Here is a 26,428-nt window from a genome sequence, read left to right on the forward strand (position 1 = left end):
TTCACAAAGTAAACAGAATAGATGTGTCATTAAAATTTGAAATTGTTTGATATTGTGTTAACTTTAAAGGTGGTATTTATAGCAAGAATAATTGAATAATCGAATTTTCGAAAATTTAATGTTAGCAGAATATTTTAATATATACTCCTAGATTTCGTAAACGCCATCATCTCGTGGCGAACAAACAAGACCAGCGATGCCGTGTTTAGGATACTAGGCTAATGAACGTCATGCAGTGTGCGATAATGGACATTTTTCTATGGCAGCGACTTGCGCCTTTTGTTTTTAGATACCAACTGTCAAGGACAAATAATATACCCGCAGGTTTAGTAGCAGAAATGGAATTTGTCGGTTGTCAGAATTGTTGTCAAGGGATATTTAACGAGCACAGCCTGTAGCACACGGGGGGCTCGATTTTTGTCCCATTCGAACGACTACAGTTTTTTTTTTCATGTCAGGGTCTTATTCCGTTTAAAATGCTTGGTTCATTTTTAAAATATTTATTGTAAAAAGAAAAAATATCTCAAATTTAAAATGTTAATAAAATAAAAAATGGTTACTAGTATTCAACGCAATCGGGTAAGGTGGATTTCATTTGTTAATTAATTCCATTATAGATCACTTGGTATATTTACAGCGGTCACGATACAAATTGGTGATAACAAAATGAAGCACTGTCACTATAAAAGTAGACAATATAATTAATGATACGTTATTGGTTGCAAATCAACCATTGAAAATGATGTGAACAGTATTCTTTATCACAATTTTAAACAGACATGTGTTACATAAAAGAAGCCTCGGTAACGGTAAAAAAATTTGTAAGCGGTACTTCTGCATTGTGGTTCGAATCCGCCAGTACTTTCGAGCCGGTATTGCTCTTCAAAACCTATTACCTTACTATAGTAATTTGTATAACGTAAACAGAGCACGTCTGTTAATCGAAAAACCGTAATATCAATCTATGTCCGGAAGACGAGCTGTCGCTGTTCGAGGCGTTACAACTAGAACGTCATCTGTAACATTTGGTCGCTTTTCAGAATATAACGGTAAAGAGTTTTAGATAGTTCAAAGTCTAGTCTATACAGAATAACACAGATCAACAAAAAACGAATAAATTAGGAACATGACAACGCGATGGAACACGACATTGAGAACATAAGTTCACGGGATAGCATGTTTAAGATTTAAAAGTAAGTGTGTGAGCCATTAAAAAACTTCTCTGGATATAACACGGTAGACACGGTTGCTGCGGTATTGAACATATCAATGAGAACATGAAATTGTTTCCCGATTTTTGAAATGAAATGAATGGAGTTTTACGTCATATTTGTTTCACCATGTGGACCTACTTTTGAGGATCCGTTGAAATATTGTGATTCAAGAACATCATCATGAGATGACACTCTATTGAAAATTGTCGATAAAGTTGGGAACACGCTAACTTATCTATGAATTTAACAATTATTGAGAACATATCTACAATGGTCTCAATTTTCGTAAAAATACACAGTTTATAAGAATCGTGGTTTTTCGAACGGCAACCAGCGTGATCCGAACATCCGGGAACACTGTGATTCACGAATTGAAACGCACACGTCCAGAGAACATATGATATTAGTATAAGATACTGAAAACATATAGTGAAACGTCAAAAGAGCATAACATTGAATTCAGGACATCCGGCACATCAATGAGAACGCGATACAGATTTGAGTTCTCAGAATTTGTTTCAATGTGGAAGTATCGTTTTTTGTCCAAACGGGATTTCTTTTGCACATTGATCCACAATCCAAATGGAAGACACAACAAATCGTTGAAAAATGATTCAAAAATTCTCCTTTCGAAAACCGAATTTAAACTTTGCACAGTGTTCTTTAATAGCTTTCCCAACAACAGGGGCACCACAGAAAAATACTTTAACCTTTCCGTGTTTTTGAGCAGCTATGGATTTAAACAACTGAAAAAGAGAGTAACATAGAATGACCAAATCGGAAGGTTCGAGAAATGTAGTCTGGAATCTTGGACGACCCAACAAATTTAATTTATATTGACACCTGGTTTTTTCTGTATTAACTGGCGGAAGAACGCTCAACACCATTGCGGTGTGCAATCAGCGTAAAATCGTAACCTTAAAAATCAAAATTCACGTGTCCAAATTTTAAACAACGTTTCGACGTGTTTCCGCTTGTCCTTTGACGCATAGGTGAAAGCGAAAGTAGAATGCACAATAAATGCATATTCGAGAAGATATCAAGGAAAGAAGAGGAAAATAGAAAATACCTCATTGAAGTCTGGACGGCCAGCTTTAGTTCTTGTTCTCAAACCTGTCAATAAATCACGCTGTTCTTTTTCATGGATTAGATCAAGAGCTACTTGTAATCCGATTCCCTTCATATCAGCTTTCTGGACGGCGGCTGTCATGTACATATGGAGATTTAATATTTTGTCTAGATGACTGCCATTTTTAACTTGTTCTAATTCCAGTTGAGTCAAAAGACTTGTAAACCATTCAAAAGCTCTCTGATCTCGATTAATCCAGACAAAATCAACCTGAAATAGACATTGAGATATGATTTAGAATTTCAAATGATGATACAAAATGACATAAAATATCCACAAGCAATACCATAATAAATACAGGATATAGGACATCAGATAACAAAATGAGCGCTGTACATACCGACGTATAACTATATTTTGATACGTGGTAATCCACAGCAAACAATAGTACAGCTCGGCATCCTTTTAGATTCCACATGCCTTACAATTTTGGTTTTTATTTTTATAAGTGGGAAGAAATGAAATAACCATCTATTTTACTGCACGAAAATGGGTTCGCGAAGATGGGTTCTAATCAAATGGTGATTGTCGGAGTTGAATACTTTACCTTTTTAAGTTTCATCATGGAACCGGCTAAAGGTTCATTAAAACAATGGTGGCATTTTGGACAAGTTCTGGTGATAGCATTAAATCTATAGATGATACTCTGTAAGATGGAAGCGTAAGGTGTGATACCAATTCCAGATCCTATCAGAACGGCATGCTCCGTTTGGAAGATCTCTCGGGTTGATGTACCATACGGACCATCTAAATATACCTGAAGGTGAAAGAATGGTATTGTAACAAAATGGAAAAGGACCATGATGAAACCCTGACAATGTGTTCCAGTTGAAAAATGTTGGTCGTGGGTTGATGTGTGAAAGTCTGGCGACCTGTAAATAGGGACGAATAAACCAGGAAAGATATTGGGCCAAGGAGCAGCTGGTAGACACAGGATCCTCGTAAACTTCAGCTGTTATCTTTCTTAGAAACAAATAAGTTCCTTTCTTTAAAAAAAATTTTTAAATGTAATTCTTCAAATTCTTTGCTGAAGTTGGACAGTGGACATCAAGTCGAACCAATTTCGCGATTGTTCAACCTTAAAAGTTGGCTTTTCTGTATAGTTTATGTATATCTAGATATTTGTACATGTTAATGGCAAGGTTAACTTACCTCAATATGGACCTTTTTAGACGTATCTTTTCTTCGTCTGACTGTACTTTTTCTTACATGTTTTCTTGACTGAAAAAAAGATGTAAAACTAACATGAGCTTTAAAAAGATATCAATTTCTATTGCTATTCGTTTCTATTTGGACCGCGAATGTTTCTTGGCTGGTGGTAGAGAAAATTTAGAACTACATGTGAACGGGCTTTCTCTCTGAAATCTGAAATCTCTTCACATTCTTGGAGTACGGTGTAATACACTGGGTAGAAAGTTTCTCATCGGTTTTATTACAGAGTCGGCTGCAGAACTTCAGATTGGAGGGGCCTACGGTCAATTTTTTTAATGCATCCTAAAAGGTAGGGGTGGGGGGTGAAAATGAAGGAATTTATGCTTGTATTTTATGCATTTCGAAAGTGTATTAATACATTTTTACAATGAAAAAATCCATATTTCAATTTCAACTTTTGTTAGCTTGGTGACTATGCTTTTATTGATTATGATTTGATCAGGCATACCATAAATTCGGCTTGGTTTTCTCTATGTGTTGTGATAGTGTAAAGGCATCACCATTACTTACAGATTGTCTATGTGTAAAAGATGTTGAAACTTCTTTGATTCCTCTTTCTATTTTATCTAAGCCATCATGGAAAGCTGCAATAAAACAGTTCATTGAAGCAAGGTGTAGTTTGTAGTCAACATTCAATATCCCGATTTACTATGAGAGAGATCTTATTGAATTAGATATTCTCTTAAAGACCTTCAACTTAATCGAGATTATTTCCCATGTATTTCTTTAGTATAATGATAAGTTATAATAATATGGACTATTAAGACATTTTGTGTAAATGATTGTATATTTGCTATTTTAAGAAATCCTCTTCTCAATACCTTTTGGGGTTTTGCATGCCTGTTTTTGTGAGATGATGAGACGTTTTCATGCGGATGAATAATTCTAAAAATAGTCGTTTTGTATGCAGTGTTAGTGAAGCGGATATTGATAAAAAAATATGGTCTACTTTCAGTTTGGCTAACTCAAAATTTTCATGGTTATGATATATTGAATTTTGGTCCATGCCCCATATTGGAAAGTTTTCAACAAGATTTCTGGACATTTTTTTAGAAGATTGAATTTTGTGAACAAATTGTAAACGAATTGGTAGAGTCGGTCCATACATGACTGGTACGTTAATACTCAATGTATTACCTCCCTTGCATTTTTTCTTTAATCACCTATTGTCAACCATAAACCTTTCAGATCAAAGAAAGGCGATCTAATAGGGTCTCTTTTAGAAATATAAGGCTTCTAGTATCGTTTACATTACTTAGATACACATCTTTACCACCAAGTGCAGAAAAATAGGACGTAAAACTCCATTCATTTCATTTCTGTACATACCTTTATTTATTTGGCCTGTAATGGTTGATTTTCTCCGCTGATCAGAGCCGTATTTTTCAAAGAAGTCATATAAAGATTTTGTCCAATAACCAGCTGATCGGATATGTAACCAGATGAAACCTTGAATATAGAAAAGGTTGAGAATGAATTGATAGTTTTTTGTCCCGTTTATCGACACAAGCAGGCATACTGATAGCGACATTAATAATATTCACGTACTCTCTTCTTAACATGACAGCGCATGGTAGTTTCGGAAAATCTGCAGAACGATGGTGGATCTGTCACGGTAGACATCCAATCGGCTTAAAGTTTTCTTCCCTCGAATATGCATTACTCATTGGGAGAATCAGGATTTGAAATCCAAAGGAGCCTTCTCGACTTCTGCAGGCATCGAACCCAGGAATCCGGATAAGAGCAGGTTACTATCACTTGCTTAACCAAATACAATTGTGACAGCCGCATCTGATCCTAACCGTTGTTCCAAAATTATCCAGCATAGGACACCATAGTTACCTTCCATTTCCGGTGCGCTACTGATAGTAAATGGATGCCATTCGTATTTAGCTAACATAGGTATCTGTATAAATAAATAATCTCCAGGTTTAAAATCAAAATTAGGTGGACGGGAAATAACTAGATGTGTAACCTGAAAAGGAAGATGTGTTCATTATAAGTTTGTGTTTTACCAGAAAATCCATACAAATTTTTTTCAACCTACAGAACTACACTTTCTAGCACTCACATAGTTGCGTTTCTTGTTTGCTGAGCGATTATGTTTTGTAGGTCTTGAAATTGAATGTTCTCAAGTCCTTGCACGGTCAGAAAAAAAATCGATGCCATGGTCTATGCTTCAGGTATTCGATCCTCTGTGAGCTTTTTTAACACTTCTTTCACTCGTGTCGATTTCCTATCTGCACATAATACATTGTTTTCACCGTAGAGGGCGTCAGCCTTGTTGGATTTAATAACATAGTTGCCATGGTAACTTACCTGATCCACTTGTCTTATGTGTAGCACCCCCTCCCCCCATCCCCATCTTTCATGATATGGGTTTATTACTAGTGCTAGAAGGTGCTTCTCAAATTGAACCAATGATTATTTAAGTAACGTCCCTTGACAGTTAAAGAACAACTGTTTACACTTACACCGGACGGAAGTAGATTCACTTCTTTAATAAAAGTTCTACCATGTGTAGCTAACTTCATAGGTTTGGATCTCAGGATACTTTCAACGAAGAATATCAATCCCGGGGCAATGAACCACTTCCAGAAATTACTGGCATGTATTATACATAGTATCCAGAATGGTATATATAACATATGTGTATAGTAGAATATCTGCAATGAAGTGTATTTTTATTAATGGTGATGTTGTCATAATACTGGGGCAGACAAGCGTATTTTATCGCCCGATCGCGGCGAATTCTCAAATCGAAGCCAGAATTGCAGACTTATTGCAGTCCTATCACCAAGAATTGTAAGCTGTTGAGCAGTTCCCAGCCGCAAGTTTTACAGACGGCAGAACTAAGAGTACAGGTTAGATTAACAAATATACTAGCTACACAGCAATAGATTTAACAAATGTACTAGTTACACAGCAAAAGCTTTAACAAATGTACTAGCTACATAGCAATAACTTTGACAAATATACTAGCTACATAGCAATGGCTGTAACAAATGTACTAGCTACATAGCAATAGTTTTAACAAATATACTAGCTACATAGCAATAGCTGTAACAAATGTACTAGCTACATAACAATAGCTTTAACAAATGTACTAGCTACATAGCAATAGCTTTCACAAATATACTAGCTACATAGCCACTTATTATAACAGCGAGAACATGATACTACTTTTCTTGTCGCCTCTGAGTAATAAATAATAATTAAAAACTGATTTTACCTCAAAATGACCACTTCTTCTGACAAAGGACATGGAACAAATCACCATAACTATTAATATTGGACATAATAGGACCCCAGTTATTGGTGCAGAACCAAGTAACCAACCTAGGTTAGCCTTTGTGGTAAATATAACTTCCACGGCGGTGATATTATTCGTTTCAGAAACAATAACTGAAAAAAAAAGTCCGAGTGGAATGGTCAGAGCTATTTTGACAATGTTCAAGAGTCCGGTCGTCAGACCTTACTCTGAAGTGGCTATACTAAATCTATAAACTAATAAAAACAAAACGAAATTTGGGGCTAATTTTTCATCCAATTGACCAATCGTACCTTAAACTCAGAAAGGCAAAAAAAAAGCCCCCCCCCCTTTTTCCTTTATATTAAAATATATGTACTAATCATCTCACCTGCATTGCCAATATGGCCCATAGTGTGAATTAAACTGTGGACTGCTATCATTATTCCAGTGGTTTTATGGAAAAGTATATGTTGATCCAGGGGTAATATACAATAGACATATTGCCAAGTTCTTAACCACGTGATGCATTTTCTTAACATCAACACAAGTACAAACATACAGTTAAAATTTAAACACATTCCACTACCCCGTGCTATTATTATAGCATTATTCGATTCGCGGTAACTATATGCACCATAAGCGTACAATCCGATATTCGTCATAAAATAAATGATGAAGAAAATAATTTTCTTGAGATTATTTCTGATATAATTAGATTGAAGATATCTTGGTAATTCTCGTTTCTTTTCGGTTTTGCTTGGTTTTAACCATTCTGCAGCACTGAAAATAATAAAAGCAAATTATATGTTATTTTGAATAAATGTAGACCTTGGAAATTGAATAACAGATACTTATGTTAAATCAGTAAAGGGACAGGTTGGTTTGAGTATTGAATATAATATGTAAATAGTCTTCAGAAGTACTAGAAATGTAAGAAATTCGCAATTATTTCTGTCTTTTCTATAAATCACAGAGTATCTGAAAAGGTTCAAATTTCGCCGGTGAGCTGTGAACACTATCACTGATTGGCTCAGCAAAAAGAAATTTCTGTTTCTGGGACTAAGGAACAATTGATCCAAAAAATGACGCGTCTGTCCCTTTAATTCAGCAAAAATTAATATTAGTGTTCTAAAACAAATGTTTGCACTGATTAAACATTTTTTTTATAATTTATTAATTTTGTTAAGATGTTCGCCATCTGTTTGTCCAATGTACGTTATTCTCAGACACCGATTTTTTTTAACCAAGCTCACCGTCGAAATTTGAGGTTTCAAAGCCATTTATGTGACCTGAATTGTCCGCGTTTGTAAATTAAAAAAACGACTCGTCATTTTTTGACACAATTAGAAAATACATTTATAGCAATTGAAAGTGAAATTTCTAGTTTGTGATTTTTTGAAGGAAAAATGCTATTTCGTACATTTCTGTATAGTTCTGAAGACTGTTTACATAATATTCAAGACCCGAATACACCAAGGAAAATTGCACCATCCGTTCTCTTACTTTCTGCATATGATTATGTAAATGTAAAAAAAAAACGCATGAATAGCCATAGGCCTACTTGACTTATGTCAATTCTATCAATCCGTTTCTCTTGATTTGCATACGAACCAGATGAAGTACTTGCATTCTGCAAAGTGATACAAATAGCAGAAAGTACGCTCTATCAGTATAAGATATATATATTTGGAGGACTATATAACTTAGTATTTAATTTGGAGTAATAGTCTAGGTATTTCAGACTAATAATAATTTCACTGTTATTCGTTAAGGTAGCTACAAAATGAAAACAATGGACTATTTTGTAAACAATGACAAAGCCTTGCCTTATGTCTGAGTTTTATCCAAATGTTTGTGTATTTATAGATTTATCTACTTGCTTTGATCGTGAAAAATAGTTCACCGTATTTTTAAGAATATTACCCAGGTCTTACTTTAACGATTTCATATAAGCGGTCATGGATGAAACTCTGTGCATTTTTTCATCTAATTTTCATATTTTCATAGAAAAAGCGTTGTTTTGATCATTCATTGTAATGATTTGAAACCTCAAAGTGTACATCTTCACATTGTCTAGCTACAAACTGTGTCTAATACCTTGACTGCAATACCACCTTTCTTGTATTACGGAATGCAGCAATTTGATTGTAAATACACCAAATCAGATTCCTCTACATTATGGTTTACAGCCCTTCGGGGGCTCTGATTAGATGTATTTAGTAGCCTACAATCCAATCAAATCGCTATATTTACCAACTATTGTGAAGATGCAAGTGTACTTAAGAGAAAGGTTCACCAGCAACTACTATACATTACTATACGTTTCCAGTGGATGGAAATCTAAGTAGGAAATATGGAATGGACATTTGGGAAGCCCTTGGTAATTAGGAGTCCAGAAGAGTCTCCATAATAACAAACACTGGTTTTAGGTTAAAGGGGCAGAATTTTTTTAGCTAAGCCAATCAGTAATAGTGTTCACAGCTCACCGTCGAAATTTGAGCCTTCAAATCCATGTGTGTCCAGAATTATGCACGTTTGAATGTTAAAATGACGACTCGTCAATTTTAGATATTCTGTGATATATAGAAAAGACATATATAGAAATAATGAGTGAAATTCCTAGATCGATATATTTTCGAAAGAATTATGCAATTTTCCTACATTTCCAGTACTTCTGAAGATTATTCATATATTCAAGACTAAAATCAACCACCAAAATGGCGCACCAACCCCTTTAAGTTAGATCATTTTTACCTGATTGTAAGGTTCTTCATGACCTCTGGATGTTGTTCTAGAACAGTCTGCAGTTTTTCAAAAGTGATTTCACCGCTACAATCTGTATCAGCAGAATCAAATAGTACTTCTGTTAACCTATCAACATCGATTTCACTCATCTTCAGAGAACTTTCATTAACACAAGACTGTAGCACTGTTTTTAATTCATCTATATCTATGTGACCATTTCCTACAAAACAAATATTCAAACTCTGACGTATTTTAAATTTACTTTTGAAACATCGTCCAATGACTTAATAAACAATCAAAATAGGGTATTACAACCGAAAACAAACCTAAAAAATCAAGTGTGTATCCTACTTTTCTGCTCTACATTGGACTGATGAAGACGGCCAAACGCACCAGCATTTTCGTCAGGAACTTCTCTGAAAATATAATCGTTAAAGTGAAGACACTTACCGTCAAGATCGTATAGATTGAAGAGAAATCGTATTTTATCAGTGGTCGAACCACGAGTTAACGTTCTTAATCCATCCATTAGTTCAAACAACTGTATCTTCTCATCTCCATCATTGTCAAAAAAATCAAAAAATTTCTCGGCGAAGAAGGACTGAAATGATCAAAATGATAACATACTTATACGTAATGGTATTCGAGGCACTATCACATTTTAATTAATTTACTATAGAAAAATCGCATTTAATCCTCCAGATTGTTGTCGATTTTCACTTCTGAAGAGGGGGTTTAACGCTCTATATTAGCAGCTCTCATTGAATATAATGCTTTTCATGGTTCAATCTTAAAGTATTTGTTGATGACAAAGAGAAATGTTTGTCCAGATAAATCCTATTCAAAGAGTTGTCGATGTCTCAATTTATTTTGTATGATGAGGCACGTCCACTGGTCGATTATCACTGTTATTGTCTCTCTCTGTTACATACACACAACTTTTCTTCATATAAACGGAAATCTTTTCATATATGAACAATATGGAATGTGTTTGGCAAATATTTCTCGACCCCGTGAACGGCAACATTTACCAAAAGGGGGTGAGCAATGTTGAATAAATGTACTAGGAGGTAGAACTTTTGGTGGAAATGCGCTTTTTAATTTGAACACAAAATAAAGTAATGTTATAACGAGCAAGCTTTTCTCATGCTCAGTTTTTACTCGAATGCCCCTCGCATCAAGAAAAGGTAAACTTTGAAGATTAATGTGATAATGCCAGAAATATTGTGCAATAAGTAATAGATTGATATATTTGTTTGTTTGATACAATCAGTTTTGCACCTGTAATACTTGCTGCTTTGAGTACAATCTCGGCTAAGTATGAAAAAAAGTTTGTGTCCACGGGACCTATACCGCGAGTACGTTAACACTGAGAAGGGGGATCCGAAACAAAGTTGTATTTCAAGAAAATATTTAGAAAGCGAAATCAAATCCAAATAAGACTACTAACATTTCGAATGCATCAAGGTCAGCTAAATGAGTCAAAACACGTAACGTTTGTCAAGCAGACATAAATTACCAGGCGGTGTGACGTCAATTTCTCTCAATATGTATTTACATGTGCGTGGAATTTCTGTTTCAATAAAAGGAGATTAGCGAGGGGGAGATAAATACATAAAACGGTGTTTATTCAAACACAAAATCTTCTATGTCGTTAACAGACGCTACAAAAACTAATACTAAATTCAAAGTTTCATCATTGAAGTATTATGTGGTTTCTAAAATATTTCATTTGGTGTAGCCGACTGCGAATTTGTCATGATTATAATCATTGAAGTACCGTCTATACCGATTATGAAACGTTTCAGTTAAATTAGTAGTTATGTGTAGTTATGTCTATGAAAATCCAAATGATCCATTATCAACTACATAAGATTTTAATCAAAATAGAAATATATCAATATCGACAGGCAATACAGTGTACAATGAAACCTCTTGCTAATGGCAGACGTCAATTCATATGATATAGACGCATTTTGTTCAGTCCCACTGTATAATCGATTATGTTAGATACAGATTTTATCACCAAAATATGTCAAATTTTAAATAAAAAAGGTCAAAATTTAATCCACCGATTAACTAAAGTGCACTTACCTCTTTGATTTTTAAAACCGACTTAAATCTTTTATATGTGATATGTCCTTCATTGCCGGCTAAATTGTTAAACTGGTTTTGTACCCATTGTAACCACTGCGTATCTGATTGACTGCAATAAAAATTTATGGTGATCTGTTTGAAGTTCAAAGGTATATATCCCTAGTAATCTGGTACACAGTGTGTTCTGGCTACACAATTCATGAAATTAGCACTGTTTTAACAGTGAAGATTTTTTGTTATTATATTATATACACTCTGCGTAGAGCTTGTGAATGATTTTTCTTAAGTAATCCTTATCCAATAGCTCATTAGTTCAAATATCCAAACAGACGTCATCAAACACTTTTAGTGGAATTGGAAGAACTACAGACGTCTGATTAAAAATTGGAATGTTGCAAATTGATGCTGTTCCCGATACTCATAATAATTTTTACAATCCCTTCAAAGCTAATATTAGATATTGAATGCAATGTACTGGAAAACTAATTCAAATCTTCTACCACTAATATCTATAGAACTGTCGGTTAGAGCATTGGTTCATTACATGACATCGTTGATTACGTCAGGCAAATGGTGTCTGCGTGTAAAAGTCCGATAACCTTGAGTCATTTTCACTCGGTCATCCAGTCGACCAAGCTATGAATGTGTGGGGATAATCAGGGAAAGATCAATGCCAATATTATATTTGGCCAAGTAACAGCGGACAGAAAGGAAGCTAAGTTGTTTCTTTCTTTTTTTTTCTATGGATTGTCGGGGCAGCGAGAATAATAATTTTTATGGGACAGCATACCTTTAAACCCAACTGGCATGCTGAGATGACTAAAGGTAGTAAAAGTTAAAAGTGGAAAGTATCTAAAGTATTTTGATTGGTATAAATAGACTAAATTAGTACGTTAGGTACAAAACTACAGCAGTCCATTACCCTAGTCACCCACTATGTTATTATTATCAGTGGTGGCTGCATAACTTTAGAATAGGACTGACAAACACCAATCCATTTTAAGGAGGAGGGGGGGGGGGGGGGGTGTTGTTCACAGGGAATTTATTTTTTGAAAAGAAAGGGTTTAAATCATGCATTTTATGCAATTTGATGGCCTACTCTTTCCATACCATTACATTTTTACAATGAACAAAGGTATATTTCCACAACAAATGTGTAATTTTGACCCTTTCGGAGTTGATTTTTCAGAAGAAGACCTACGGGTAATTTACAACATTTGAAGCTCTTAATAAAACCAGACATCACAAAAAACAAATGAAATGGTGTAACTGCTTTGGGACAAATCGGTGGCTAATTCGATTTTGTTAATCATAAAAACGTTTCAATACGTCAAGTCAGCAATGTACATCCATGCAGCAGCTATCACGACGTTTTTAAAGGAATTGTAGAAAGCTTTTTAAAAATTATATGTGTATCGGGGACACTGATAGCGTCATTTTGCACCATTTAAATTTTTTATCTGATGTTTGTGGATTTTGCAGTACCATTAAAACTAAGTGTTTGATGACGTCACCAATCGCAAAGGCCCTCGATCAGTGACGTCATAAAAATCAAGTTTTAGTGGAATTGCAGGAACCCCAGACATTTGATTGAAAATTGGAATGGTGCAAATCGATGCTATCAGCGTCCTGGATACACATAAAGAATTAAGAAAACCTCTTTACAATTCCTTTAAATGAACGTTTATGCATTGTCAGCAGCTATAGCAACGTTTTAACAATTTTTAACTTTCGCATTTTAAGTACAAATTCAATGAAAATTTAGATGAACTTACAAGCTATTTTCTGGATTGTCCGATGGTGTTTTGTCTTTAGTTTGAACAGTATGTCCTGTTGAACCATTCGTCTTAACATTGGCGACATCTTCAAGGGCGGGACAGACGTGTTCCTGTTCACTTTTATCTTCTATATTAACAGCAACCTCGGCAATACTGGTGGTGTGGTTGTCATCCGGAAGTGGTTCGTCAACACACATTGTATTGGTGTCATTCCAAGTTATTCTGCGTTTCAAAGGTTTTGTATATTTGATATCCTTTACAACCTTGTCTAGATTATTCGCTACATCTTCATCGGTATCTGGCAGAGCATGTGCTTCTGCATTGTCTTTCACTCGCTGATCAGTATCAGGTGAACCACCTCCATTTGGAGGGCTTTCAGTAGCAGGTGTTGCTGATACTGATTGTTTCTTCTCAACCACAATCTCACTCATTTCTTCTTTAGATAAAACCTTCGTTTCGTCTTCACTTTTCATTTTTGTTCCCTAGACTAAAGAAAACAAATATATAAACGTTAGACGTGTTGTATTTTTGTTATGATTCGATAGTTGCGTAGCACATACATCTCAATCTCACAAATATTTTAAAAATTTTGCAAAACATCAGTTAATAAAAATATAAATTTAAGAATAAGTGAAAACTTAAGAGTATTGTATTTTTAAAACAATATGTTCAAGACTCAAATCAACCTCCCCAAATGGCGCATCTATCCCTTTAATTAGAGTTTCACCAACTGGCATGAACGAACATTTTTATTCGATCATATATTTGAGGATTGCACTTTAAAGATTTATAGGGTTTTTAAAAAATCTCACATACTAACCTACCCAACTAGAAATTAAGGATATTGTTGATATGATAATATTTCGTTTTATTACATATATGTTCAACCCTATAGAAGATAAGTGGGAGCCGCGGTAGTTCAGTTAGTTAGATGCCAGCTTGCTAACTTCAAGGTCCAGGGTTCAATCCCGGCATAGGTCAAGATAATACCTTTGGATTTTTCAACCCGGTTTCCCTCATTGTACCCTGCATGTCGTTGCTCGTCTTCATTAGCCCACAAGGTGTAGAAAAGTAGAACGTAAAACTTCATTCATTTCATTTTCATTTCACTATGCCAAGTGTGATTATAAAGTTTTATTAAAGGGAGATAACAATATCTACGACATTTTTATTTAAACATGAAATGAACATTCTGAATTTTACAATTCTTGACCGATTTTATAAACTTGGTGAATTTGTATATTTCAAGGATAAACACTATCGAAAACCCCCCAAAATTATATTTTATACTGGTGATGGACGCCGTTTTGCTAATCGTTCTAATTCAGTGGTTTTCGCCCTTTTCTGTATGTTACCCCCTTTCAGGTTTTTTCTTACGCCCCTTTCTCCTGTAAATCCTTAATATTACATCCCCTATAAATCTTTACTATTACCCTTTTCCCCTATAACTCTTGACTATTACCCTTTCTCCCCCTATAAATCCTTACTATTACCTCTTTCCCCTATAAATCCTTACTATTACTAGTGTGTGTATGTTATCTTGAATAACTATGTATGTTTTACTATGAGAGAAAAAGAGTTGGTTTGTTTTGTCGTCAATTGCATATTGAATTGAATAGGTCTTTGATATTTGATTTTAAAAGTTGTCGAAAAGTAATTTATAGTGTAGTGTGTAGTGTAGTTTTAGTTATCTCAATGACAGGTTTACTGATGTCACAAACGACGTTAAGAATTGCACTGGCAAATTTATGTTAGTTATTGTTCACTTCAAAATAAATAAAAAAATAAATAAATAAATAAATGTAAAAATACAGAACACATTTTTAAGGACGTTAAGTCATTCTCCATTCTCACTGTTTTGAAGGTTATAATCCCCATATCACACAGCAAATAATCGCCATTTTGGGTTTTAGATTTGGCCCATGAATATATGTAAATAGTCTTTAGAATTAACCGAACTGTACAAAAAAAAATTATCAAAAGGGTTTTTATTTTTTTTTTTCGTACAAAATTACATTATTTGTTTTCGTATATAATTACATTATTTATTTTCGTATATAATCACATTATTTATTTCCGTACATAATTACATTATTTATTTTCGTACATAATTACATTATTTATTTTCGTACATAATTACATTATCAAAATGTAATGAATGATAGGCTACCTGCAGCAAACTTGACGTTAGATTAAAAAATTCATGATGACTAGACCTATGGAAATACTTGCGAATGGCAACAGGTGTTCTGAAAGGTAAAGAATTTTATGTTTCGTTTATGCCACCAGCTACAGAATAAAAAGCATTAAATTTCAAATTCAATAAAGATCCAGGAAATTCTGGAAACACACGCATTTAGAAGATCAAATTTCGACGGTGAGCTATGAACATTATTACTGATTCGCTTCGCTAAGAAAAAATCCCGTTTCTGAAACTAAAGTATGATTAGTCAAAAGAATGGAGCATCTGTCCCTTTAATTATGCCATCATACTTACCATCCTCAAGGTAAATTTTCAAAGATTTCTAAAGTAATCCGAAGGCTAAATGACAACAATTTGTTATAATTCAGCTGTATGTATATATATATATACATATATATATATATATATATATATAAAGAACCGGATTGATGAAGTCATAGCTGTATGACGATATTTCGTGATCAATTTGAGTCATATCTATATCTTATGAATCAACCCTTTATTTCAATAGCGTAATAGGGTCTAATATCATGAACTAAAAAATAATAAAGAAATAGGATTTTGTAAGGTCGGCAAAATCAGGTCCCCGCTTCTCAAAATGTCTGTTTATAGAATTTTTCGTAAGACAGTGTAATTTTACATTGAGAAATACAATACAAAATTGGTCGTAATATTTTTTGGTGCATTGGATCCATACGGTGGTTTGTTTAGGGCAAATTAATATTTTTTATTTGCGATTTATTACTTCTTATTTTTCATTTTTGTTTGCTAAACTATCATATTTGTTTACTATTTTCTATGTATGTTGGCTTAATGATAATTCAGTAAAAAGAAACCACCGTAGATACAAACTTTGGATTTTTACCACTTAAATCTATCATTTTAAGTCATTGCATTACATATAGACCTCTAGATATACGATAGAACTATCTTAATATTAACTTTGTATTCAAGGTCTATAACTAAGGGTCATATACGTTTCAGCAGTTAAGATATATGATATATATATATATGCTATGGTAGCTGATCCTTTGTATAGTAAATGGTCCAGTAGTATTTAAAGGAGTTTAAACAATAATACATATATTATACTAGTACGTCATAAAGTGCCGACTCATTCGTTTTGTAAAATGACTGTACAACTATATACAAATAAAGGCTGTGGCTATTCGCACCGGAACGGTACAAAATGGGCATTAAAAAACGTATGGCCTTCCCTACCTAACAACAAAGTCACTTAATATCATTCTTGACAATCAAAATGGCTTCACGCTTTTAAAAAAAAAACAAGGCCTATTGTGTCCTGTCTTATCCGTACAGTTGTTAGCAGCCATAGAGAACACGTACTGTGACGGTGAAAATAGCCAGCGTGGTAAATAAATACTTTTGTGTGAAAAGGGAAAGGGTCTGAAATCGTCTGGTCAGACATTGATGAGAGCCCCACCACACCGGAAAGGCGTCCTTACTGAACTGCTCCGGCCACAAAATATTAGCGTCAGAGGCCTTACGTTAGGCGCCATTGTCGCCAATAATCGCCGTTGAGGTCGCCACGGAATCAAGAATATCTTTACATCTCCATAAGGCCAATAAAAATGTGTACCAAGCTCGTAGATTTAAAGAAACTTCGGAACGCAATATTGTCGCATACATCGCAGGTTGATAGCAACTGTTGTAAAATTTGTAATTTCAAGGGACCTTTTCTCACGTTTTCTTCACGTTTGTCGCAGTCATTCGTGACGGGGCTATGATCAAATAGGTCCGGTACGACAGGAAGCCACCCACAGAAATACACCAGACAATATCCCGGATTTGGTTTATCATGATTGACTCTCACTGAAAAGATCGATGCTATCTCATGAACACGGAAGAAATTGAAAGTGAATGATCAAGTCCTGTCTCGCCAGTCATCCCACCACAGTATCTATTGCTATCAATCTGTTCTTATGTGATGTCTCGGCCAACAATTCGAAGAGTAATAAGTATTAATTTGTTTGAATCGAAATATTCTGCATTTAACTTGTGGAAATGACCCAACACGTTTTTCCAGTCTTGGACCAATTGGTAAACTATTTTAAGATTTGACTTTAATGGGGTCATTACTAAAACGTTCTAATATCAAATTATTGCTCATGAATATTAAATGAATTATACCATTAACTGCTGGTCGAGTTGAACAACGTTGTCGCAGAGGGGTATTAGGTGTCCTAAACAATTCACTGTAAGCATCTGCTGGGTTATGCTTGCAATGAAATAAACAGAAATTATTTTTTTGTAGATTGAAAGAGCTTACCTTCGAGTATACATGAACACCAACAAGGATGCTTAAAATTGTCCGATTTTAAACATTTCCAAACCACAAAAGACAAGTGATCGCTCTTCTAAACAAACGTCACTTTTTCCAGATAAGAACAGAAGAAAACAATGAAAAATCAACAAACAAATTATGAAGTTGTTCATACAATCCAAACATCTATTCAATGACCTTGATCGAACAGAGGTAATAAAAGTTCACCACGCGTCTTTATCAATGTTCATCAAGTAATAAAATTTGGTATGAAACGCTTCATTTAACCATACAACAGTAAACCTTAGCAATGTTGGCGACGATATCTATTTCGACATTTTAAGTTGATTAGGGAGACTACATGTCAGAACCGATCACCTCGCTTTTTACGCCTCATGCTTAATCACTTATATAATCTTAAACTTTTACCCCAAAACTTACTCAATCCGATATTAAAGTTAACAAGGCATTTTAAGTGTGACTTAAAGGGACAGATGCGCCCTTTTTTATTGGGGGGGTGGGGGGGGGGGGGGGTGGGGGTCTTGAATATATGTTTATGGACTTCAGAAATACTAGCAATGTACAAAAATCGCACAATTCCTTCAAAAATGGGAATTTCTTTCCTATCGCTAAAATGCCTCATGAAAAGACGACTCGTCTTTTTAACTTTCAAATGCGGATAATTCTAGACACACATGGATTTGAGGGCTCAAATTTTATGTCGAGCTGTGAACACTATTACTGATTGACTTAGCTAAAAAAAATAATTCCCGTTTCTGAGACTAAGGTACGAATAGTAAAAAAAAATGGCGCATCTGTCCCTTTAACTACCAAACCATTATTTCAAACATAAAAACCAGTAATAACCATTTTCACAAAAACAAATTTATTTTTGCCCCCCTTGATATTTTGTAATTGATGGTTATGAAACAATTCAAGAAGGGACAAAGCCTCTCCAGGATCCTCTTAACCAGCTTGTCTTTATCCAAACTTTTGTCGTTGATCGTTGCCGGATTATCCATACATCATTTCCAGCTGGGTCACTAGAATAATTAGGAAGATTACTTATTCAAATTTTCCAGATTTTTAAAAACGACCCAGAGTAGAACCCACTATCACCATTTGTTCGAGGTTAACAAGCAAAACGCATCAAAATTCCCATTGCTCCAGCCGACTGCCCTAAAAGAGAGTTTCAATGCGTCTTTTTAGACTTTGGACGTGTATCGGGCTAATTTGTAGCTTTTTACATCATTCCTATTTCACGTTAACCTCTGTGTTTTTTGGAATTCTAAAACCAAACCCGATCCTATGTCTGATGACGTTTCTAGAAAATATTAGGGGCCGAAAACAGGCCAAACTAATAAAAAAAAAATGCCACTGCTGATAGTAAATTAAGATGAAAAATTTGATTTGTTGAAAAAAAAAAATCACTCTCTGAAGCAATTCAAACCCACAGATTCAGTATCACCCCATGTATTGGCGAGATAGATTAGATCTAACCGTCGGGCTATTGAATGCAGATAGTGTACTTGAAACAATGAAGAAATTGCCACGGGACTTTGTTATAACAACATGACGCCTTCGATAAAATCATCGATCTGAACAATATGAAGAAAGATAGCTTGATGAATAAGAAACATACTTTATCAGAAATTTTCATATTTTACAAATAGGGGACAGACTCACTAAATGGAGGGCGGAGGGTGGTGGTGCACCTTACGACGTTGAAATTCAAAATGTAGCAGCTCTGTTGAAGAACCATAGACATAAGTCTCCAATGGTGGTCTAAGAAGGTATCTACAAAGAAAATGCATTCTGACTCGTTATTTGGGGAAAACATGTGTGTGTGTTTGTGTGGGGAGGGGGGGGGGGGGGAGGGGGGGTGTGGGGTGTTATTGGACCATTTAGTCCATGAAATGAAAAGACGAGGTTTCTATTGTTATGATAGTGTTCTTAACGGGCCATTAAATATTTTGTTATTAAGACAAACATGATTGCTCACCAATGAAATTAGATAAACATAAATTAACAAAATCATAACTTTGTTGACCTTGAATTTAGCCCCGGGGTAAGATTATTTTTAAAATACGTGTGGGAAGATACGCTGTATAAAACTCTCTTCTAATAGTTTAGCTTAATTGTGTAATAGTTACAGAGCAACTACCAGGAGCAGTTTGGTCAAATTTTGTTGGTACCAATTGCGTAGTGCATGATTATGTAGAGAATGATACTAATTTGAATAAAATTTCGTTTCGGTATATTTTTTTTTCGGTTTCCATTGTAATCTAAAGGATTTCAACCAAGGTCCCATACTGTTGATCATTTCAATCAATCACAGTGTGACATGCAAAATCCATATCTAATTATCGACAATGAATTCTGGGTCTGTACCTGTCTGCTATATCTAGCACAATTGTTTGTGTCACGTTGGGATCCCCAACACAGCGGAGGGTCCCCGACAGACGCCCAGTTTGGGAAACCCAACGGTCAAAGGCAGCGGAGAGACACCGACAAACGTCCAGTTCTTCACATGTCCTATCCGCAATTGATATCAAGTACGGCCAAACTGTTTTTGGCTGTCGCCAGCCTGTTTATATTATGTGTAAGCGTATTACAAAAACTTCACATTTTTATCAACGTAAAAAGTAATAATCCTATTTCGGGATAGGGAGGGTTTGGTTCTCCCAAATGTACAGGCCAAGGAAGGAACAAATACTTCATTCCCCGCCCCCCTCCAATCGTTTTTTTTGTAATCCACACCAGTTAACGACCTTTTGATTATAGTAGGACTTAATTCTACTTAGTGTTGTGTAAGAAACGTTGAGCCTCAAACTAAATCCATTGTTAGCATAGCCTGGGTGTGAACAGAATTCAGGGATTAAGATTCTAAGTTTACTGCGTGTGTCAACTAAATCATTTTTCAAGCGGAGGTTCTAGGCTTAACAACTTCTTGATGCTTGTATTCTACGAGACTTCAACTTTTTAAAGGTATAATATTGTTATATAATGATGCTCTAATATATTGCTATTACTTATCGTGAAAAAATTGCAACGAAACTTTCCTGTTTTCTAATGCAAAGTTCAAAATGTCATTTTCTATTTTCCATTGATTCTGATCGAATGTGTTGTATTTTTTACAGGTGGCCACTTTGAAAGGGAATGCAAATCGTCAATGTATGGAACCTTTTTTCTGAACAGATGTGGTGTAAATGTGTAAGATCCATTTCTCACCAACAGCCCACAATCTATATATTTGATTGAGCACACCCCAGTCGACTTGAAACTATGTAGCTAGCTCGCAGTAAATCTGATTAAATCACAATGTATTTTGGTCAACATATGTTTGGTAAGTGGACAGTATTAATTTGAAAGACATACTTCATCATTTGCAGGCTCCAATCTTACCTTGGACTAAAAAAACGGGAATTGTTCAGCTAAGCACCTCAGTATTAGTGTTCCCAACTTACAAGGAGGATATCAAACTTCGAAAATGCTGAACCATGCATGGCCTTTAAGATTTGTTATTTTTATACTTTTATTATTTGTTGAAAGTCAAATTCGTATTTTCGTCTCTTCCGTGTCCCTCTTTCAAGTGTGTATTTTTAATGTATCTGGACCTGCAATGTACCAGTTTTCACCCCGACATTTATGTCGTTATTATTTCTTTCTAAGAATTTTGACTATTTTATCTATACAACGCTTAACAGTCTGGATTTAACAGATTTCCTCAAAGATTATTGTCATATCAATGTCTATAACAATATTCTAAAAGAATATTTTTCTTTTCAGATTTCTAATCCATAACGGGGTTGATATTCAAATCTAAGTTGCTCAAATTCGAATGAGTTAATAAATGACGTTAACATGATGGTTGACTTTGGTAATTATTGGTTTCTGAATGTCAAGAAATGTCCAGACAAAGAGTCGTGTGGTTGATTCGTGTAGGTATCTTTTATATCCTTTAAATGGGTTTGCAATCAGATGGCTGAAGGATTACTGAATTTTCTTGTTAAGTTGGCAGTACCAGTCATCTACATGAGTTTGACCGAAACCTCGACCGGTGAACTGGATTAGGTGATGTCTCTTTTTCTGTTTCTGACGACAGTGGGCAGACGACTGGCTTTCTGTGCCGAGCTGAGGTCGTGCTGATGTTGGTTTTCCAAGAGTGATCGAAGCGGCCAATTGAATGAACATTCATGGAAAGCTGCTCTGACTCTCGAGGCTGGTTCGCAAAATGCCTGACGAAAGCTGCTCCAGACTGGTATGTGCTGGAACTGTGGAGTATCCCGTTGGTACATGTTAGGTGTTCTTGGTGCCAGGGTTAAGCAGATACCTGGGTGTTGGGTCTCTAAATGTTGGTGTTCATGGCTATCAATTGGTGTTAGTTACGTCAATATCTGAAAATCATGCTAGTTCCGATTTAGTTATCCCCTACATCCTCCCATTCTCGTTTCTCTCTCGAGTTAGGTTTGTGTTAGGTTTAGGTTAGGTTTCTCATTAAGCCTAATAGTCATAAGAGGTTTGCTGGCCAACGAATTATTTCATTTGGTTTCTTTGTATGGATTTTATCGAAACTTAGTATGGACGTACAGTGCTAACGTTAGGGTCGTTAGAGGTTTGAGTTTGGAAGGGTGTGAGAAATACCTTTATCGAAGCTTGAATAATTATCAGATGATGTCCTACCCAACACTAATTGATCGCCTCGACCACCACCTTGTCCAACATTAATATACCTAACGCCCAAACATCTACTCATTCCCGCACTACGAACACCTAACACGCACCAACAGCATACTCCATACTTCCAATACACGTCAGTCCGGATCAGCTCTCGTTCAGCATTCTGAAAGTCTGCCTCAGGAGTCAGATCTGCTTTCCATGCTATGCTCACGCAATAAACCGCCTCGCGGACCCCTGCAAGACCAACAATGGCACCACCTAAGCCCGGAACAACAATCGAATCGGTCGCTCACTATCGTCAGGAACATAGCAACGGGCAATAGCTAATCAAATTCAGCAGTCGACATATCGGCTGGAGTCACTGTAGAAGTTGATTTGTATCATCACCGTACACGTTTCTTAATAAACTGCAATATGGGGATATTGATCTACTTGTACTTATGTATTGATCTCGATTTGTTGAAAGAGATCTGGAAATAGTGTGGTATTTGTATTGTATTTTTTATTTTACCTTCTTTTGAACATAGAGAAGAGATCAAATGACTTGATGTGTTTTTCTTGGTGCTTCAATATTAATGATGTCTTTTTTTCTGTTAGGTGGTATGGCAATTGCCTCTTCTCACTGTGGCAATCTAAATTGAGATTTTCTGGAGGTTAATTTGTTGAAAAGAGTCTGTTTAGAACGGGAATTTTACTCTTTCCTATTTCTTTGTTTCTGCGTTGTTACTTTGTGGTGGTGGCCAAGTTATCACATTAACCCAAACAATGTTAACACCAAAATTCCCTTATGTAATAGCCTCTTTATTTCACAAATTCAATTCTTTTTCATGAATTCAGGAAACTTGTTTAGATGAAAAAAATGAAATGAATGGAGTTTTACGTCCTACTTCTCTGCACCATGCGGGCTAATGGTACATCTGACCACTATTTACATATTTCTAGACTCAAATCAACTCCGAAAATATAATTTAACGCCTTAGTTCTACAGGGCTTTCTTACCCTAAATAATGCTTTCCCTAAATAATGCTTTTCCTAATAACGCTTGCTTACCCTAAATAAGTACTGTACACTGGCCCAGCCCCACTCCCATCCCTTATTAATAATAATATTTTATGCTAATCAATATTATATTATATTATGTATGTAATAGCTAATTCGGTTTTATACGCAGAGAAGTTTACTATCTTGATTTGTCAAGGGCGTCCGTCAGTCGGCTCGACCCCTCTTGATAAATCAAGATGACTGTAACATATTTTGTAGGTGATCAAGTTAAATGATACTCTATGGTGAATTAAAACATTAACAAAAAGCTATCTAAGACTGAATGGTAAACCAAGAGGCCAAAGTCTCCTGAAAAACCTGCTCCAGTTACTGGCAAAATCGAAAAGCAGGTTTATGAAAGGAACAATGTACCTTAGTATAAGATTTACTGCATATACCACCATTGTTGGCAGCATACAAATATAAAAACAGTACAATAAGGTGAAAAGAAAAGATAGAACAGAAAAAATAACAATGGTATATAATACTTCAACTTCAAATGAAGATGTTAAAACGACATCGGTAAAAACTGCATTCCACTGGAGAATGTTGATAATGAAGTATCGACAGTTCTGTCGCAGACGAACCTGACGTATTTGCATTCTGATAAGTATTACAGCTATGCTGTATTCAGATATTTGTAATGGCAAATATTTTGACCAGACCAACGAGAAAGCATCACGATTAAATTCAGATTATCGGGTATCGTCTCATCAAGATATATTCGCTCTGGTGTGACCACCCCTTACACGCTCCCACACTCGAATTTCTCTTTTAAGTTAGGTTTGTGTTAGTTTCCATCAGGTTTCTTGTTAGGTATAATAGTTATGTAGATTGCTGGCCAGCAAATAATTTCACGGGTTTCTTTGTATGGATTTTACTAAAATTTGGTAAGACTGTAAGGGATTACATTAGGGTGTTAGAGGCATGCGAGTGCGCCGCCGTGTAAGGTTCTAAATTTATATCCCCAGGATATTGTGAGATGATATTGACTGACTTCTATATGGGATGATGCTATAGTATCTGAGATGATATTGACTGACTTCTATATGAGATGATGCTAAAGTATCTGAAATGATATTGACTGACTTCTATATGAGATGATGCTATAGTATCTGAGATGATATTGACTGACTTCTATATGAGATGATGCTAAAGTATCTGAAATGATATTGACTGACTTCTATATGAGATGATGCTAAAGTATCGGAAATGATATTGACTGACTATAACTAAGATATGAGATGGTGGTATATTATCTGAGATGATATTGACTGACTTCTATATGAGATGATGCTATAGTATCTGAGATGATATTGACTGACTTCTATATGAGATGATGCTAAAGTATCTGAAATGATATTGACTGACTTCTATATGAGATGATGCTATAGTATCTGAGATGATATTGACTGACTTTTGACAGTAGAAAATAATAGAGGCGAGGTGTGTTCACATTGTTATATTTAGTACTGTATCGATAATCCCGCACCATACATCGTCTATTCACGGCTTGAAATAATAAACGTTGTTTTTAGTGGTACCAGCAATGTTTGTTCAAGTGTTCTACAGAAAATACGAGATTGAAGAATATTCAATATTTTGGTTTTATACTGGTTCAACTCGAAAATCCTATATTTGCCTATTTTGGTGTGACAAATTTCCTAAAAAACAATATGAATGTAAATAAAATAATTCAGACTGTTACTTACGATTTTAGTATTGCGTCTGAGCTACAGCTTTTACTACTGATAATGATGAGATATATGTTTAGACCGTGTCTAAGACCTGACAGGTATCCCCTAAAATATCTTTCAGGAAGATAACTAACATAGCTAATAATAATAATCTTTGATCATTTAATCATCCTATATTATGTTATCTACCAGACATATCCTGGTTAAGATAGCTTATCAGGAGTGGATGAGGTAGGATGCTTCAATACCAGCTTGTCAGTGATGTTGGTTGGATGGTTTAGCATATACGATCTGCCCAAAATTAGTTTATCACCAATATCACGAATTGACCTACTTTTACATTACCACGTACTGACTTAGGTAGAAAAAAGGAAAATTTCATTTCTTAATGACATCATCCAGTATAATTAAAAGTAGACCCAACTTTCGTTTCGTTTTTTTTTTTTTTTTTTTTTTTTTTTTTTTTTAGTTTTTATATTTTAGCCTAGCTACTTCACAGTAGAGTCTTGACCTAACATATTTTTATATTTCCATCCATGTTATTCAAGTTCGGGAGAGGTTAAACTCTTACGGACGATTATCTTTCTTTATCTCCAAACTAAATATCTATATTTGTAACAGGTAAAACTTTATAAGATCTCAGAATCAAACCTTGCTCCAAAATATAAACTATAACTGGGGACATCTATATCGATGAAGTTTGAATGACTTTCATTAGCGCTGTTCATTGACTAGGAACCCTTTGGAAAGATTTGTTCGTATGCAAGTCTTCTTGGTCGAATTTGTTGCTCACATATCGAGGTATAATGTTGCCAAAATTGTCGATTGTGTTGCAGCTTGAAAATACCAATGTTGCCATTACAAAATTTGCAATGTACAATTGTACAATTGTCGATATGTAAAAATGCAAAATGTAAAAGTATTCTCCAAAATCCCGAATACAGATAACATTTAATTCTTTGTATTTTATTTTACACTTTGCATTATCAAGCCTTGGACAATCGAAAATTTTGGCAACGTTATACCTCCATACACATAAAGTAAAAAGTGTCGCTGAGAACAAAAATAATTTATTTATCAAAAGCATTAATGTAG

General features: G+C 35.1%; 1 protein-coding gene across 1 annotated transcript; it reads right to left on the reverse strand.

Moving 5' to 3' along the window:
- Positions 1 to 486: 486 nt before the first annotated feature.
- On the reverse strand, positions 487 to 14,460 carry LOTGIDRAFT_207486 (hypothetical protein; the record flags this gene model as incomplete). The annotated part of the gene is made up of 14 exons (XM_009069102.1): positions 487 to 1,960; positions 2,284 to 2,553; positions 2,891 to 3,100; positions 3,291 to 3,329; positions 4,066 to 4,139; positions 4,885 to 5,004; positions 5,398 to 5,530; positions 6,030 to 6,221; positions 6,788 to 6,960; positions 7,197 to 7,588; positions 9,563 to 9,773; positions 10,004 to 10,154; positions 11,648 to 11,759; positions 14,435 to 14,460. The coding sequence occupies 14 exons, from the start codon at positions 14,458 to 14,460 to the stop codon at positions 1,829 to 1,831; spliced, it is 2,235 nt and encodes a 744-aa protein (XP_009067350.1). The 3' UTR covers positions 487 to 1,828.
- Between the last annotated feature and the right edge of the window lie 11,968 nt (positions 14,461 to 26,428).

Source organism: Lottia gigantea, assembly GCF_000327385.1.
Source record: "Lottia gigantea unplaced genomic scaffold LOTGIsca_99, whole genome shotgun sequence".
Lineage (NCBI taxonomy): Eukaryota > Metazoa > Mollusca > Gastropoda > Lottiidae > Lottia > Lottia gigantea.